Consider the following 14194-nt stretch of genomic DNA (forward strand, 5'->3'; position numbering starts at 1 on the left):
TTGTCTCCTTTTTCTCCATCGCCCCCGAGCGCTCATGGGTTCCGCACTCCACCACCATATATACATGTATATATATACATCGCGCATCATCATTACCATTGATACCCAAATACATCTTGTGTTCAAGACGGTCTTTCTCAGAGCCAATTACTCGTAGCTTTGTAGGAAATTAGGAGGTGGGCGGTTGTTAGGTATTGGAGTCGTGGTTCTTTGTCCGACACTGGAACGCTAGGGCGGAGGTGATTATCGTAGCGTACCACTAGATAGAGCTTGTGGATAGGGGACTGTTCCAGCCTGTCCGCGGTTCGAGCAAGATGTGGACCTGGACTTCTTTTCTGCTTTTGTATTGTACGTGGCTTGGGATGTCCTGGTCGTATACGTTGAGGAGACTGGGTAGAGGCCTCCACAATCAACGGCCCAAGACAAGGGGTCTGTCTTTGTTGCATAGAATGGGCAGTGGTCTATTTGGAGCTCGAGTTTGCCCGATGGGACGACTACTGCTGCGTTGGGAGTGTGATTCTGTCTTTGTTCAAGGCAGTCTCACCCTGACTCGGTCATCACCATTTCAGTATGCGTTCGGTGAACTTGGGATAGTACCGAGATAGTATCCTGACATAAATGCAAGGCAAAACTACATGCGTATGGCTCATGGCCATGCGCATTGTGCATGAGTTTATAGATCTCTACTGCTCGCCAGGTTACAACTGCTGTCCGTGCAAGGTAGGGTTGGGTTGCCCGAGAGCAACTGCGTGAGCACCTACGAATATGAAGAACCCTGTTGGCGGAAGTGGCTCACCCACAGGAATTCGCCCCGTCAGTGAGTTTGTCGCTGTGTCGCCGTATCATAGCTCGCACATTATACATTTCTAATTCCAGAGAGCCTGTCGAGGACATGACCGGGCGTTATGCTGCTCTGGCCCGAGAGTTGATGATGAATTTTGCCGCGGCTCGATCGCAGAATGGTGGGTTAGGACGACCAACGGGTGAATGCATCCATTTACACCGGTCGCAAATCAGCATTCCTCGCTATATCTCATTCAGAAGTCTTGCATTAGCATGTAGAAAAGCTTTGTAGTTAGACCCCAGGCTGTAGTGACCATCTTCGTTCAAAAAAGTGGGAAAAATGGAAAATCTCCAGGCGGGTTTCCTACGTGCTGCCCTGGCAGCTCCCGACCGAGCATCCCCGTTGCTGCAGTTAACCACCTCTCCAAGGCATCCTAAGCAGACCTTGGCATTTGCTCTCCAATCACCAATTCAGTTCGCCACCAATTGATTATGGAGCTCACTGCCATCACAGAGACACAGTTCACATCTACTCAGGATTTTTCAGACGCGCTGCGCAGCAATGGCTTTGATTGGCGGCTGCAGATGCCTGGCCTGGACCTGATGGGATCCTGAGTAAGTTTCAAGATTAGCTCAAATTACGCAACGATGAGAGCCTCGACTCGACCCCCGGCAGCCGGCTCAACATTTCGAGCAAAAGCCGAACGATCGGCGGAAAAGTCTACCGCAATGGCCGGGGGCATCCAAGGCAGATCGACGTGTCTAGCGACGTGTCTCAGGGGCACCCAGGGTTGTGTGAGAGAGATGGTCTCAATAAGCTTGTTTAGCCTGGCGACGGTGGCCGACTTCGGCCAGTGAGATGTCGGCGGGTGATCGATCGATCGCGGTAAGACCTGGGGTAATGCTGGAACCCTAATCATCCAACCTACCAACAGCCATGATGCCCGCCCGCATCATCGAATTCAAGAAGATGGCGGCATTGCAAAGGATTGTGCAACTCTCCTGAGGATGACGCGACATCAACACTCCATACACAGTACAGTACACACTATACAGTATACACACTACTCCAGACTGCAGAGAGTGGCGAAGCCATCATCGTAACGGCGATGTCATCTCCACGTAGTTTCATGACCGCATTTGCTGCCTCCATGACCTCACCCTGACATTCTCCCTCCACCAGCATCTCCTCTCCAATCTTCTATAAAGAGGTCCTCAATTGCAGCTTCAATCGCTTTCTCATCAACCGCAACTACCTTCATGACCATCAAGCACATCATCAACAAACCAATCTTCCATTCTCGCATCTCAACTGTTCGATTCTCCTCCCAATTTATCAAAATGGCCGACAAGTACAAGCCCTCTGGTACAGTTCCCTCCCATCTCCCTATCACCAAAAGATAACTAACTGTAACACCAGAGCACGGTGGTCTTCGCGAGGACGGCCAGCCCGACAAGCGCACCCAGCAGTCCCAGTTCGCCTATGGCAAGGTTGACCCCCACAAGGCCGGCCAGGAGGGTGGTTCCATCGGCGGCCAGGCCACCGGCAGCCACAGCGGTGGCAGCGCCAAGGGCGAGTTCGCCCACGGCAAGGTCGACCCTCACGAGGCCGGCCGCAAGGGCGGCCAGACTCTCGGTGATGAGTAAATTCTCTTTAGACTCATCCATCACGATTTGATGATACGACCCGACTTGGAAACATGACATGACTCTCGAATATACGATCAGGGATCGGTACATGTAATTTAGTGAATGAACAAATCATAATTCGAATGTGCTTTCCGAATTGGGTAGATGTAGTTTGTAGATACCAGAGTTGATAGACGGCGTGGAATGATTTCGTGTGACGCTGCAGCACGAAGCTGCGTTCGTCAATCCAGTTCAATTCTCTGGCTCGGCAAATTTAAGCTTCTAGCTAACCACGTGTTGATTAGAGCCAATGCTCATAAAGCGACGCATGCGACAGATGACACCACCGGGGATGAAACGAATTCGTTGCACACTGACCTACAGACGGTGTACGTCGAATTTAGTTCACATAATGACTGATAAATGTATATGGCAGGGTCATCCAGGTGAACAGGATTCCACATTCTGGGCGCCTTCCGCCACCTGATCATTCCCAATCCGATTAGCTAGTAACCCCGGGCATAAATCACCACATTCCCAGAATAATTCAGTCAGCTACGTTTGCTCTTATGGCCCATCTTTATAAGGAAGCTTCACAAGGGTTTAGACACGGGTGCGTTGATGGTGAGAGATTGAGCATCACCAAGCAACCATCTGGACAGAATATACACATCCGCACCAATGGTTGGTAAGTATATACCAAAAATGTACAAAGCGAAGAATCTGACCAAAGGAGACTAAGCTCTATCATCACGTCCACCAGGATACCTCATTTGAACGGCAACCCCGGCCCCAGACACGCATCTGCCCGCTCAAAATACCAATGATGCGCATCGAAGGCCAGCAAATCCGGGATCCCCAGCAGCCCCGTGTTTCCCTGGCTGCTATCCCCGTCCGCATACACAACGATCTGGCTCGTCGTGACGGTGGCATTATCCGGGGCGGTGATGTGGTATTCGGGGCTGATGTGGGCGTACCCCATCAGCTGTAGCGGCAGATTCGGCACGGGGTCGTTTGTGTGCGTGAATCGATAGTTCTTCCCCTGGCCCTTTTGCTGGTGCTGAGCGGTGATGTACTTGGCCAGGGCAGGGTTGGCCACGCGCGGCGAGGCGAAGGCGTAGAGGGTCGCCGTTTCGTTTTGCTGGTCGCGCAGGTCGGCGGCGGCGAGAGTCGCGATGGCCGCGCCCAGGCTGTGGCCCACCACCACTAGGTCGTAGTCGGGGTATGAGGCACGAGCGTGGGTGAGCGCTGCGGTCACATTCGCCCGGACATTGGCCCAGGCGCTCCAGAACCCCAGCTCGGCCTGGCAGCTCGTGCAGAGATGTGGGTCGGCGTAGAAGAAGGTCGCGTCCGTTAGCCAGTTTCGGACGGAATACGAGCCTCGGAAGGAGAGGATCAGGGCCTGGTGCGCGTGGTCGAGGGCGAGGAAGCCGGCGGTATCTGTTGCAGTGGTGCTGGGATCACACGGTTCACTTAGTATGGTGGTTCAAAGGGGCAGGGCTTATAGCAGGGATAGTAGGCATACTTGGAGAAGTCTAGCAGAATAGTCGCATCGGCTGCCTCAACCTGGGGACAATTGCCCGCCCAACAGGTCAACTTCTGGCCCGCCTGTGCGATGTAGTTGGACTCGCAGTAGGCGGCAGCTGCATATTGCACCCAGAAATCAAATGCGTTGAGGGCATCGACGCTGATTGTCGAGGCAGGATCCCGGGGCTGCTGTGAGGGGAGGGCGCTGCCGGCAGGTAGGGCAGACAGAGCTGCCGCCAGGTATCGGGGGAGATGCATGACGATGGCACAGAGGAGACCGTCATGGTCAACAAGGGGGAGATGCACCACGAGATATAATTGCTGGCAGTTCGACTCATTCTTGGATCGCGGGTTCGGCGATCACCGACTGAAACACACAAAAATGGGCGACTGCACGCGAACGGTGGATCCGTACCTCGGTTACCAGTCGACTCCGATCTCGATCCAGCAATGATCATCTCCACATGGAGGAATTGGATTTCCGACTATTGCTTGGAAGCACCCCTGGCTGGGCTATTTCGGGATTGGCAGTGGAGTCGTAACCTGACTTGTCCGAGTAGCAGGTGCCGATCGGGGGAACCCAAGAGGTTGACGATTTACCGAGCTTATGCCCGAGGAACAAGAATGTGACAGGCGGGAGAAGAAGAATTGGACCTAGGAAAAATGACAGAGACAAGACGGACAAAGAGAGAAACTCTCAGATCGGAAATTTGAACTTTGCACAAAGACGTTGTCTGGATTCATGGAACTTTTGCATTCAACATAGAGAGGTAGGATAGCAAAAGAAATCTACGGAATCATAGAACAAAGAAGACAAATGCTGAAGAGCCTGAGCCAAACGAGAGTAAACCACTACAGGACAAGGGTGATTGCTATGGACAAATGAAACAAATCCTAGAAGCTCCAGGAAGCGTCCACCGATTAAATTCACAGAAGCCCGGAGTCCCAGGGATGAAGGAAGAGTGTTCTTTATTTGGTTGTCCAGCAGAATTATGCGAATATAGAATACGCAGCATCAGCTGCAGGAGCATTTCTAACCGGACTATATAAGCAACAGTTGGGTCTATGTGTCTCCCTCACTCCGCATCAATCACTCGATCCCTGTTGTGTATCTTATCCCTAAACTCAACACAGTCAAACATGATGAACGCACCGATCGTTTTTGAGATGCTCCCAGATAGCCGGCCTGCACCACGCTGGAGGCACACGTATGCGGACCATGTCGCGATGGTGGTTGACAAGAGATCCGGGACCCAATACGGATACGCAATAATAAAGCACCCGTACTGGCAGATGTACAGCATCTTCTGCGACGATGCAAATGTCCGAGATTCCCAGTGGATAGCAGTTCAAGAACTGCTCTTGACCGTCATCGAGCAAGGACGGAAGAAATACCCCGACCTGCTACCTTTGATGGGAAGTATTGAGACGCCCAAGTGGGTGCAGTTCTATCGAGAGCTGGCTCCAGACGATGATGACAAAGACAGAGCCTATGGCCTTTACCAGTACGACCTCGGAGGCAAGATGAGGTTCTTTAGAGACCAGGACGAGGATGAGCTGACATAGCTGTGGTATATAGCACCGGGCATCGACTTTGGCTGGAGCTTCAATTGAGTCTATTGCTTCCGTGCGGATAATCCAGGGAGAAGACCCTTTAATCAAGTTATCACAAATATCAATACTACTATCACTTGAGCCTAAGTTTTGAACGGTTGGCTACTGATTCCAACGATGAAGCTAGATTAATAGCATCAACAATAGGCCCGATCTCATGAAAGCAGGAGAACGAACACATATGTGTTGACGAACAGGCACGTTCGCTCGAATTACCCCGGCTGTACTGAGGTGCAAACATCGGCCCCGCCAGTGCTGGTATCATAACCTTGCAGAATATGTGGGTAATCTTATAATGCCTCTCCAGGGGTATCCGACTATTCCTCGCGCAAGCGAGCCGAAACCAAGGGGCTGCCATCCACAATGCGGGAAAAGTCATGGGCATCGAGACACGCTTGCCGGGAATTGACCACACTTGGCCCTGCTCGGGCAAGCACATCGTTCTCGTATATCGTTAGAGACTTGCGAAGATCGTCTATGCCGAGAGACCTGCTTAGTGCAATGGATTGGTACCAACGTCAGCGATGCATACATCGACAGGTAGCGCTGGACACTCACCCCAGGGATCGCAAGTCCACTCGCTTCGTCAAATCCAGGACATCGACAATGGCATTGTTGGCCCCCTCTCCGCGGACTATGTTTATTTTCCGATCAGCAAGTCACAATGCCGATCAGGGGTCATCATCATGCGGAAACATACACATCGTCATCGTATGAGCCGAGTCGCCCATTAGCACCACCCGTGGATGGGCGGTGCCTTGCCCTGGGCGGAACAGCCAGTCGGCAATGCGGATGGATCGCACTTCGGTGCTCTCGGGCAAGTGATGTACCAGGCCTCTGAAGGGCTCGACCCAGTTGGCGGTCAAGGACTTCATCAATGCGAGTCTCTCGGCATTGTCACTGGGAACGGGGATTCCCTTCTCATCAGACCAAGATACGATGATCTGGCAGAGGTATTTGTCTTTGTCGCTCTCGTCGAAATTACTGGGTGTATCGAGCACTGCGGGCATTCGAGCAGTCCCTTGGTCAGCAAAAGGCTCCTGGACGATGGGGACAACGATTCACCTACAGCTGAAAAAGAAGAAGATGTTTGTATCTGGATGCGAGCCTTGGAAGATAAATGGGTCGATGGTCTCCGCTCCGCCCATCTGCTCCGCCGAATAGAGGGCAGCTCCACCCAGCAGCTGCACGGGCAGGGGGTTCATCTCGTGGCCCTCAGGGTACACGATCTCACGTGTGCGGGAGCGCGATCCATCGCACCCGACCAGCAGGCAACCGGTGTACGAGGTCCCATCTTGGAAGTGTGCGGTGACGCCTTCGGCCGTGGAGTCGATGCTCGTGAGGGTTTTGTTCCACTGGAGGTCGAGGTCGGTGGCCAGCAGCTGCCTCAGTCGCACGCGACTGACGCGGATCCGTTCGGCGGCGGGGACGCTGTACAAGGCCGATCCCGTGCGAAGGTCAAAGAACTGGAAGCGCCCCGTGTCCCCTCGCACGGCAGCAGCTTTGTTCACATACGTCTCCGGCAGACGGGCCACGAGGTGGTCAGGCAAGAGTTCGCGCAGCGCCGGGAGACCCCAGTGGAGGGTCAGCCCCCAGCCACCACTCCGCGCATCGATCGAGCCATCTTGTTCGAAAAGCAGATATGGGATTTGATGTCGTTGAAGATACTGAGCCAGCAGGAGGCCGCTGATGCCTGCACCAGCGATGAGCACGGGGAGATCAGCCATGGAGAGAAGCAGAGGAAAGGAGGGGTGAGGCAGATGCACGGGCTGTATGTCTGCACGGGACAGGTTTGCTCATCCCTTGCTTTTCACTCGACGTATCATTGACTGATAGACGGCTAGCCGCGGTGGACTGACAGCCACAACTTTCCCGTGTCTCTGACTAATATAAAGGAGACACCGTCGATCATGTCTTTGATTCATTTCTTCCCTGCTGCTTTACGGACAGCTGAAGGCTAAGAATCCTGGGCTAGCAGGGATGGTGAGGAGACAGAGGACAATGAGACAGTTACCAATATACAGTCTGGCACCACCACGGGCCACTAAAGAGTACTAAGAAGTCATCGGCCCCTCACCGGTCGGAAAAAGACCCACAAAATGTCTCCAGTCTATGAGCCTAACAAAATTTGAGTATGGCGTACACTGTAGTTACAGTGGAGTGGCACACAAGGCCGCGGCCGAGCACGGGATGGGGTCAACCCCGGCATTAGCCCTCAGTCCGTCGTCCGCCAGTGGATGCTTCAATCCATTCACCCCCCCACCATCACAGGCAGCAACAGCACAGGCGTAGAAATAATATAGTACTAGTGTAATATCGTCTCCCTAATTCGGTCCCTTCTCGGGGAAGTGTGACCGATCCTAAGCACGGCTTAAACCAGCCAGTGCCATCACCACCGATTGGACCGGGAGAAACCTCGACCCAGTCAACCTTGCTTTAGTTCCAATCCTCGACCACCTTCGGCCAATTCTTATTTGCAGCCAAGGTGCTAAATATTGGCAGGGTTCATACCTTATTGACACTAGGAAATCTGGGTTTCGCCGACCGGTGAGTGATTAATTAAGTAACACCAAAGAGATTTAGGGTGGCCACGCTGTTAGTGATCTTTCGCGGACTTTTCCTCCAGCGAGACGCGCAACTCCACTGTCATCTGAATCCCCCCTTCCTCGGGCCCCCCACTTTCCAAAATCAGCTCTTCGCTGGGAGTCCGTCGTGGGCGTGGAGCCGCTGAGGTGGTGGACTGGAGCTGGGAGCGTGGGTGTTTCGACCAAGACTGCAAGGCATAACTCTGCCCGTCATAGCGTTTCTGGTCACTGTGCGATCGGAAATCACGCACGGCGCCTTTGAGCAGAGGTGCAAGGAAGGGAATGCATGTCACGATGTTCTGGAAGGGTCAGTTGGTCAGCAGGGTTGGATCCATCCACCGAAAGGACCACAGGCACTCACCCCGACGTTGAACTCGATGGTGCCCCACAGGACTAACATGGTCGAATTTCCGTCTCCATATGCCACCCGGTGGATCTGAGCCAGTCGCAGGATGGAGCAGATGGTGGTGAAAAGTCCCAAGAGGAACAAACACACCACGCCCGCTTTCTGGGCGGGTTTAATATTGAGCTGCATGAGCAGGGGAATGGGGAGAATGAGGATGGTTACGTCGCAGATGATAGTGAACGCGGCCAGTCCATAGAAGGTCGGGCCCGAGGGAAGACACGATCCAGCTATTGTAGGGTTCCATGCCCGTTTAACCTGTCCAGCGTCGTCGGTCAGTCTGGTCAGTCACTCTCAACTTTCTAGTCTTGGACATACTGGATGGCAGTTAAAAATCAGCACCAATGCCCCCACAAGGTGACCCGCGGTGGAGAGGGTGATAGTAACCCAGATGAGCATCCTATATAGTGTCTTCGACGTTCCAGAAATCAATCGCAGGTAATTCAAACATAACGAAGCCTTGAACCCTGCGATACCGACTTGGTAAAATGGCCGACCGGCATAATTGAGCTATGCATCTTTTCGTCAGCTGGTAATTTACATATTGAGACTGGAAGCAGACAAACCTTGGTGTACTCGGACAGATCCTCCTTCGGTCGCAGCTTCAGGGGTAGCCCTAAACCGTACCTGCTTTCTACTATGTTCAGCTCGCTTTCCGACCGGCCGATGGGGATGAGAAAGAAGGTCACTCACGAGCCATACATAGTGCGCTGTATATAATGCTGAAGACCTAGTACACCACGGGTGAGCAGCGGACAACAACACATAGCCTTCATTTGATGAGCGTACCATAGTCACCACCATCACATAGTCGGAGGCTTCCAACCGACGAGCGTGGAACCGAATAGCCAAGCGTAGGCAGACGATGATGAACATCGACAGGGTCAGGCCTAAACACACCCCCAGTATCAGGCGATATTGCGATGCTGCCTCCACCTCGGGCGAGGCATGGTGCACCCAAGTCATGGTCGAACTGGCTGCAAGGAAAGCAATCGCACAGTGGAGGGGACCACGAGTCTTAACTACATTCTCAATGTTCACGCCACGGCAAGCAATGATGCAGCTCTCCTGCAGCAATTAACCTTGATATGCTCAACCTAGGGTGTGAAACTAGTGCGCTGGCGAAGGACGACCGGCCGTCTTCCTGCATGCACTAGACCAAGTGGTTAATTTGGCAGTAGATTGTGCCTCATGCAACCTGCCGGTCTAGACTAAATGAGCTGGTTGCACAAATGCCATTCCGGTGCGTAACACAATATCCCGCACGAAAGAATTTTCCATTTAGAACCCCTCTTCCCCCTGGTTTCGAAACCCAATTTGCTTTTCCCTCCTCGTTGCCTGAAACCAAGTCAAGATGGAGGAGAAACAGCCCACTTCTCAGGCCTTGCCTACCGCCGATCGCACTGATGATGCGGTGGAATACCTCCAGGGCCACATGGCCGGGGCTGGCACCCCTCAGATCGATCTTCGAGCCCTCCGTCGCAAGATCGACTTCCGCCTTATTCCGTTCATGTTTTGCTGCTATGTCTTGCAGTTCCTCGACAAGGTGATGCTGAATTATGCCGCGGTGATGGGAATGAAGAAGGACCTCGGCTTGGCAGGGAACGAATACACTAACACAGCCACCTGGTTCTTCCTGGCCTACCTGATCGCTGAGGTGCCCAACAGTAAGTCGAGTCCCTGTAGCCATGTGTGGTGTCTGATCGGGCGCTTACCCACTTCCCCTTCCTCAGCCTACTGCCTTCAGAAAGCGCCCGCTGCGAAATGGCTGGGAGCCAATGTTACCTTGTGGGGTGTTGCTGCCGCCGCATCGGCTGGAGCCACCAACTATCCAACGCTCTTGACTGCGCGTGTCTTCCTGGGCATATTCGAGGCGACGATCGGTCCATCGCTGATGCTGATCAGCAGTCAGTACTATACCAAGAGTGAACAGGCCCCACGCTTTACCTTCTGGTACAACGGATTGGGAGTCGCACAGATCATTGGTGGACTGGTTTCATTTGGCTTCCAGCATGTGGAGCATGCGGCGATGGCTGGATGGCGCATCATGTTCCTCGTCATCGGCCTAGTCACCGTCGTTGTCGGCGTTCTCACTTTTCTGCTGATCCCGGATACCCCCATGGAGGCGACGTGGCTGTCCGACGACGAGAAGGTTGCCCTCCTGCAGCATGTCAGTGTCAATCAGACGGGGGTTTGGAGTCGCAAGTTCAACTTCAAGCAGATCTGGGAGGCTTTGCTGGATGTGCAACTCTGGTTGCTGACCTTGATCACCATCCTGGTAAGGACATCAGATGACCGCGTCTCCACTCTTTCTTCAGAAGCTCATTCTTTGATAGATCTCTGTATCCAGCGGTGTGGTCACCTCGTACTCAGCGACTCTCATTGCCAGCTTCGGCTACCCGGGCCCGATTTCGGCCCTGCTGAACATGCCCTCCGGCGTTGTCAGCATCTTCTTCACCCTGCTGGTCGGAATCGGCATCCGCAAGACCTCCCATCGCTGGGCGTGGAATATTCTCTGCACCATTCCCGGGATCATCGGGGGCGCTCTGCTCTCATTCTTGCCCAAGAGCGACAAAGCTGGCGTGCTGATCGGGATCTACCTGGTCAACGCGATCGTGGCGACCCTGCCCATACTGTATCAATGGACGATGGCCAACTGCGCGGGTCACACCAAGCGCGCCTTCGGGAGCGCGCTTGTCGCGGGGTCATTCTCGGTGGGAAACATCATTGGGCCCCAGACGTTTCAGGCGCGCGATGCCCCCGAGTATCGGCCGGCCAAGATTGCGGTTCTGGCCACCCAGGCGGCCGCTGCGGTCATGTCGGCGGTGCTTTTTGCGTATTATGTGTGGGAGAATCGGAGGCGGGATCGGAAGTACGGGAAGGTCGAGGACGCGATGGTGGAGGAGGCCAAGTGGGCAGGGCTGACAGATAAGCAGAATAGCCGGTTTCGGTATGTGTATTAAGACTGGGTGGCTGGATATAGTGTGACAAAGATGCAAAGGTTACTTGACAAGCGTCTCTTGACGGTACGTGATGCGTAGGCTGACAGCTTACTGTTGCTTTCGTGTATGATTCAATGCTTCTGCTAATCCCGCCGGGATGTGCTGCCTCAGGCCGCAGGGAGAGTGTGGCTTGTTATGGGAGGGGATGTGGCGCGATTACCCCACTAAATGTGGCTGAAGCCGAGTCCATATGGATATGTACAAATGATGCCCGACAGTGAAACCATGGTCCAACCGAGCCCCAAAGCCCAAGCCCAAAGCCCTCAATGCCTTTCATAGGAAGACCAGCTCGCTTCACGTCGAGCTTCTGCGCCGACGCTGCTGTGAGGGGCATCTGCTATCAGCCTTGCAGTTCATAGTGGAGCATTGTTATGTGTTCATTGACTATGGCAGTGGTGGGACTTGCCTCGGGAGATCTCCCTTGTTTCTATCAATTAAAGTCAATCTCCTGCAAAAGTTAAAGCAAGTCATCGGACATCAGCATCGAAACTGAGTGATTAGTGAGCAGCACGGCAATTTGGCTTTCAAGTGAGCTAGCGATAATGGAGATGCCAGGCATGAGGGGGAAGGTGACTCGATGTCTTTCATACCTACACACGGTTTTCCCCTTCCATACTCTCATAGTATAACCAGACAGCCGGTATCTCCCGGTTCACAGTACTACCACTTCTAAAAGATTCCACCGTCTACCACCGGACTGACATAAATACCTAGTAAAAGTTTCGGCATCTTTAGATTCTCACGCAAATCCAATCCTTTCCAAACATTTGACATCATCCTGACCCATATCATCTTGACTGACACCAACCATCCTGGGCTATCCCTTTCTGAGCTATACCACCCTGATACTATCCTTTCTGAGTGATATTGTCCCCATTCATATCATACTCACTGATACCATACCCACTGACCATCATGGCCGAGACAATCGAGAAGCTGGGTTACTGGGCGCAGTGCCTGGGCCAGATATTCTCTTCACACGAGGGCTTTGACGTGAGTATCGAGAGCCCCAGGCCTACCCCTAGCGAGTGGGAAATGTGGTCCCCCTACCAGAAACTCATGATCTCACACCAACAGGGACCCTTCCTTGTGTTCATGGTGGCCAACCCGGGCTCTTGGCAAGAAGTAGAACATAGCCTCTTCCAACAAATGATGGCCCTGGGCGAGACCCCTTGGAGTAGGCGCCGCGGCGTCATCGCGAACGGAGTTCTCGTTCGATTCTACCACTTTCAGGATCCCAGGTCCCTGATTCTTCGAGCAATAGGTGATCCATCGAACAATTATTTCGAAGATGCAAAGGACAAGGCAGACATCGAGAAGCGATTGACATTCTACAAGTTGGCAGCTCAAAGAGAGTGGCTTAGCCAGAACACGTCATCGCCGTGATGCCTATGTTTCCTCTAACTTCTCCGATACTCTCTGGATAGTTGTGCTATGTGACTATCTTAGATTACTATATAAAAGTGAACAAGAACACATTTTCAGTCAACGTCTTCTTTCCATCTGTAAATGCGACGCAAAAGTATTCCAAATGAGATAGGCCAGACGTAAGGTGCTCAGTGTTTGATAGCTACACAGACTCTTCTGATGTGATTCGAAATCTTATACTCGGTAATCTACATGCGTACCTGGTAAACAAATTGTTTTCAAAATAGGCTTGTGCTGTGCAGGACCCCGCACTAAACTACATTTGGATCCCGTCAAGCCCCACTGCGCCATGTGCCATCTCACCCCGCTTTTTCTGGGACCATCCGAACAGTCACTGCCACCATCGACCGTCGACCACCGGAAAGTGAGAAGCTTCAAGTGCTAATAACCCTTCATTCGGTTCGATCTGATGCGTTTGGTGCTTTTGCGCTTACAGCTGCCGCAGTGGCGTTGCACGACATCCTATCGCTCTCACGTTCAGATAACTCCACAGAATATCAAACATGCGTTTACAACGAAATTGATCTGACAGGCCTGCAGACAGAAAAGCTTGTCAAAGGAGAGTTGTGACCCCCTACAAGGCCAATGAGTTTCAACACTTCGAAGAACTCTCGGCACGTCTTTCGAGAAGGAAAATGATGGGAGTCTGGCAAGATAAGCTGTCGAGGTGAGCGGAGAGTGTAGGCATCTAGAACGGGGTCAGAATCAATATCAATGAGGCAAGAAGCTCGCAAATCATCAGGTCATTGTTCAGGACCCTGTTCTAATTTTTATTTGCAAGGTAAGTAGCATAGGGGTGAGTAGCAACCCCGAGGTACATTAAGTTGGCAATGTTGGTAATCTGCGACCAATGGGAAGGAAGGCAGTGCACGTTTGATCACCTGACGAGGAAAGAGAAGGACCAGAGCCAAATATTCTGAGTCATTCTGGCTCATACCGGCACTGAAGTCGGTGCTGAAAATACGAGCAGCTAGCCAAATACTTGCATATGGCCTTTTAGTGAGGAAGCTATACAGACGGCGGTGTGAGGATCGACTCCCCCGGACCTCCGACGGGGAAACTGTGGGGGCAAAACCGCTCTGTGCGCATGAGCATAGATTGAAAACCTATGAGTCAATCGCAACGAAAATGGCCAGAACAACGGCAGACTCAGACCCACGGCCTATCAAATCCTGCGTCCAAATCAATGCATTTTAATGTATGAAGGATTCTGAGCTGATTGG

The 14194-nt window shown here is 52.7% G+C and overlaps 8 protein-coding genes across 8 annotated transcripts; 5 read left to right on the forward strand and 3 right to left on the reverse strand.

Annotated features, from left to right (window-relative positions):
* The first annotated feature begins 249 nt into the window (after window positions 1-249).
* BO66DRAFT_122296 (uncharacterized protein) lies at window positions 250-642 on the forward strand. Its single transcript, XM_025641914.1, has one exon. The coding sequence runs from the start codon at window positions 315-317 to the stop codon at window positions 603-605; it is 291 nt and encodes a 96-aa protein (XP_025502696.1). The 5' UTR covers window positions 250-314; the 3' UTR covers window positions 606-642.
* Window positions 643-2124: 1482 nt separating this feature from the next.
* On the forward strand, window positions 2125-2430 carry BO66DRAFT_439881 (uncharacterized protein; the record flags this gene model as incomplete). The annotated part of the gene is made up of 2 exons (XM_025651199.1): window positions 2125-2149; window positions 2204-2430. The coding sequence occupies 2 exons, from the start codon at window positions 2125-2127 to the stop codon at window positions 2428-2430; spliced, it is 252 nt and encodes an 83-aa protein (XP_025502697.1).
* Window positions 2431-2839: 409 nt separating this feature from the next.
* BO66DRAFT_472502 (lipase family protein) lies at window positions 2840-4206 on the reverse strand. Its single transcript, XM_025652952.1, has 2 exons — window positions 3938-4206; window positions 2840-3866 (listed from the first exon to the last, which is right to left on the reverse strand). The coding sequence occupies exons 1-2, from the start codon at window positions 4195-4197 to the stop codon at window positions 3182-3184; spliced, it is 945 nt and encodes a 314-aa protein (XP_025502698.1). The 5' UTR covers window positions 4198-4206; the 3' UTR covers window positions 2840-3181.
* An 815-nt stretch (window positions 4207-5021) lies between these two features.
* BO66DRAFT_472503 (uncharacterized protein) lies at window positions 5022-5505 on the forward strand (the record flags this gene model as incomplete). Its single annotated transcript, XM_025652953.1, has 1 exon — window positions 5022-5505. Exon 1 carries the CDS (start codon window positions 5080-5082, stop codon window positions 5503-5505), a length of 426 nt encoding a protein of 141 aa, XP_025502699.1. The 5' UTR covers window positions 5022-5079.
* A 34-nt stretch (window positions 5506-5539) lies between these two features.
* BO66DRAFT_352479 (FAD-dependent oxidoreductase) lies at window positions 5540-7515 on the reverse strand. Its single transcript, XM_025644777.1, has 4 exons — window positions 6623-7515; window positions 6254-6553; window positions 6112-6187; window positions 5540-6042 (listed from the first exon to the last, which is right to left on the reverse strand). Exons 1-4 carry the CDS (start codon window positions 7278-7280, stop codon window positions 5871-5873), a joined length of 1206 nt encoding a protein of 401 aa, XP_025502700.1. The 5' UTR covers window positions 7281-7515; the 3' UTR covers window positions 5540-5870.
* A 258-nt stretch (window positions 7516-7773) lies between these two features.
* On the reverse strand, window positions 7774-9580 carry BO66DRAFT_392916 (uncharacterized protein). Its single transcript, XM_025647633.1, has 6 exons — window positions 9331-9580; window positions 9235-9271; window positions 9108-9175; window positions 8860-9051; window positions 8500-8799; window positions 7774-8437 (listed from the first exon to the last, which is right to left on the reverse strand). The coding sequence occupies exons 1-6, from the start codon at window positions 9505-9507 to the stop codon at window positions 8150-8152; spliced, it is 1062 nt and encodes a 353-aa protein (XP_025502701.1). The 5' UTR covers window positions 9508-9580; the 3' UTR covers window positions 7774-8149.
* A 260-nt stretch (window positions 9581-9840) lies between these two features.
* Window positions 9841-11552, forward strand: BO66DRAFT_392917 (putative MFS transporter). The gene is made up of 3 exons (XM_025647634.1): window positions 9841-10208; window positions 10275-10819; window positions 10878-11552. Exons 1-3 carry the CDS (start codon window positions 9896-9898, stop codon window positions 11502-11504), a joined length of 1485 nt encoding a protein of 494 aa, XP_025502702.1. The 5' UTR covers window positions 9841-9895; the 3' UTR covers window positions 11505-11552.
* Window positions 11553-12458: 906 nt separating this feature from the next.
* BO66DRAFT_439887 (uncharacterized protein) lies at window positions 12459-12929 on the forward strand (the record flags this gene model as incomplete). Its single annotated transcript, XM_025651200.1, has 1 exon — window positions 12459-12929. The coding sequence occupies one exon, from the start codon at window positions 12459-12461 to the stop codon at window positions 12927-12929; it is 471 nt and encodes a 156-aa protein (XP_025502703.1).
* Window positions 12930-14194: the final 1265 nt, after the last annotated feature.

This window comes from Aspergillus aculeatinus, assembly GCF_003184765.1.
Source record: "Aspergillus aculeatinus CBS 121060 unplaced genomic scaffold BO66scaffold_32, whole genome shotgun sequence".
NCBI classification, from domain to species: Eukaryota; Fungi; Ascomycota; class Eurotiomycetes; order Eurotiales; family Aspergillaceae; genus Aspergillus; species Aspergillus aculeatinus.

Bases quoted from the DNA above. Each gene is read 5' to 3' on its own strand.
- BO66DRAFT_122296 (XM_025641914.1), top strand. From the start codon at position 315: ATGTGGACCTGGACTTCTTTTCTGCTTTTGTATTGTACGTGGCTTGGG.
- BO66DRAFT_472502 (XM_025652952.1), bottom strand. From the start codon at position 4,197: ATGCATCTCCCCCGATACCTGGCGGCAGCTCTGTCTGCCCTACCTGCC. The intron at 3,867-3,937 runs GTATGCCTACTA...GTGTGATCCCAG, and splicing joins ATTCTGCTAGACTTCTCCAA to CACCACTGCAACAGATACCG.
- BO66DRAFT_352479 (XM_025644777.1), bottom strand. From the start codon at position 7,280: ATGGCTGATCTCCCCGTGCTCATCGCTGGTGCAGGCATCAGCGGCCTC. The intron at 6,554-6,622 runs GTAGGTGAATCG...GAATGCCCGCAG, and splicing joins CATCTTCTTCTTTTTCAGCT to TGCTCGATACACCCAGTAAT. The intron at 6,188-6,253 runs GTATGTTTCCGC...AAATAAACATAG, and splicing joins GGCTCATACGATGACGATGT to TCCGCGGAGAGGGGGCCAAC.
- BO66DRAFT_392916 (XM_025647633.1), bottom strand. From the start codon at position 9,507: ATGACTTGGGTGCACCATGCCTCGCCCGAGGTGGAGGCAGCATCGCAA. The intron at 9,272-9,330 runs GTACGCTCATCA...GTGGTGTACTAG, and splicing joins ATGTGATGGTGGTGACTATG to GTCTTCAGCATTATATACAG. The intron at 9,052-9,107 runs GTTTGTCTGCTT...AAAGATGCATAG, and splicing joins ATCTGTCCGAGTACACCAAG to CTCAATTATGCCGGTCGGCC.
- BO66DRAFT_392917 (XM_025647634.1), top strand. From the start codon at position 9,896: ATGGAGGAGAAACAGCCCACTTCTCAGGCCTTGCCTACCGCCGATCGC. The intron at 10,209-10,274 runs GTAAGTCGAGTC...CCCCTTCCTCAG, and splicing joins GATCGCTGAGGTGCCCAACA to CCTACTGCCTTCAGAAAGCG. The intron at 10,820-10,877 runs GTAAGGACATCA...ATTCTTTGATAG, and splicing joins TGACCTTGATCACCATCCTG to ATCTCTGTATCCAGCGGTGT.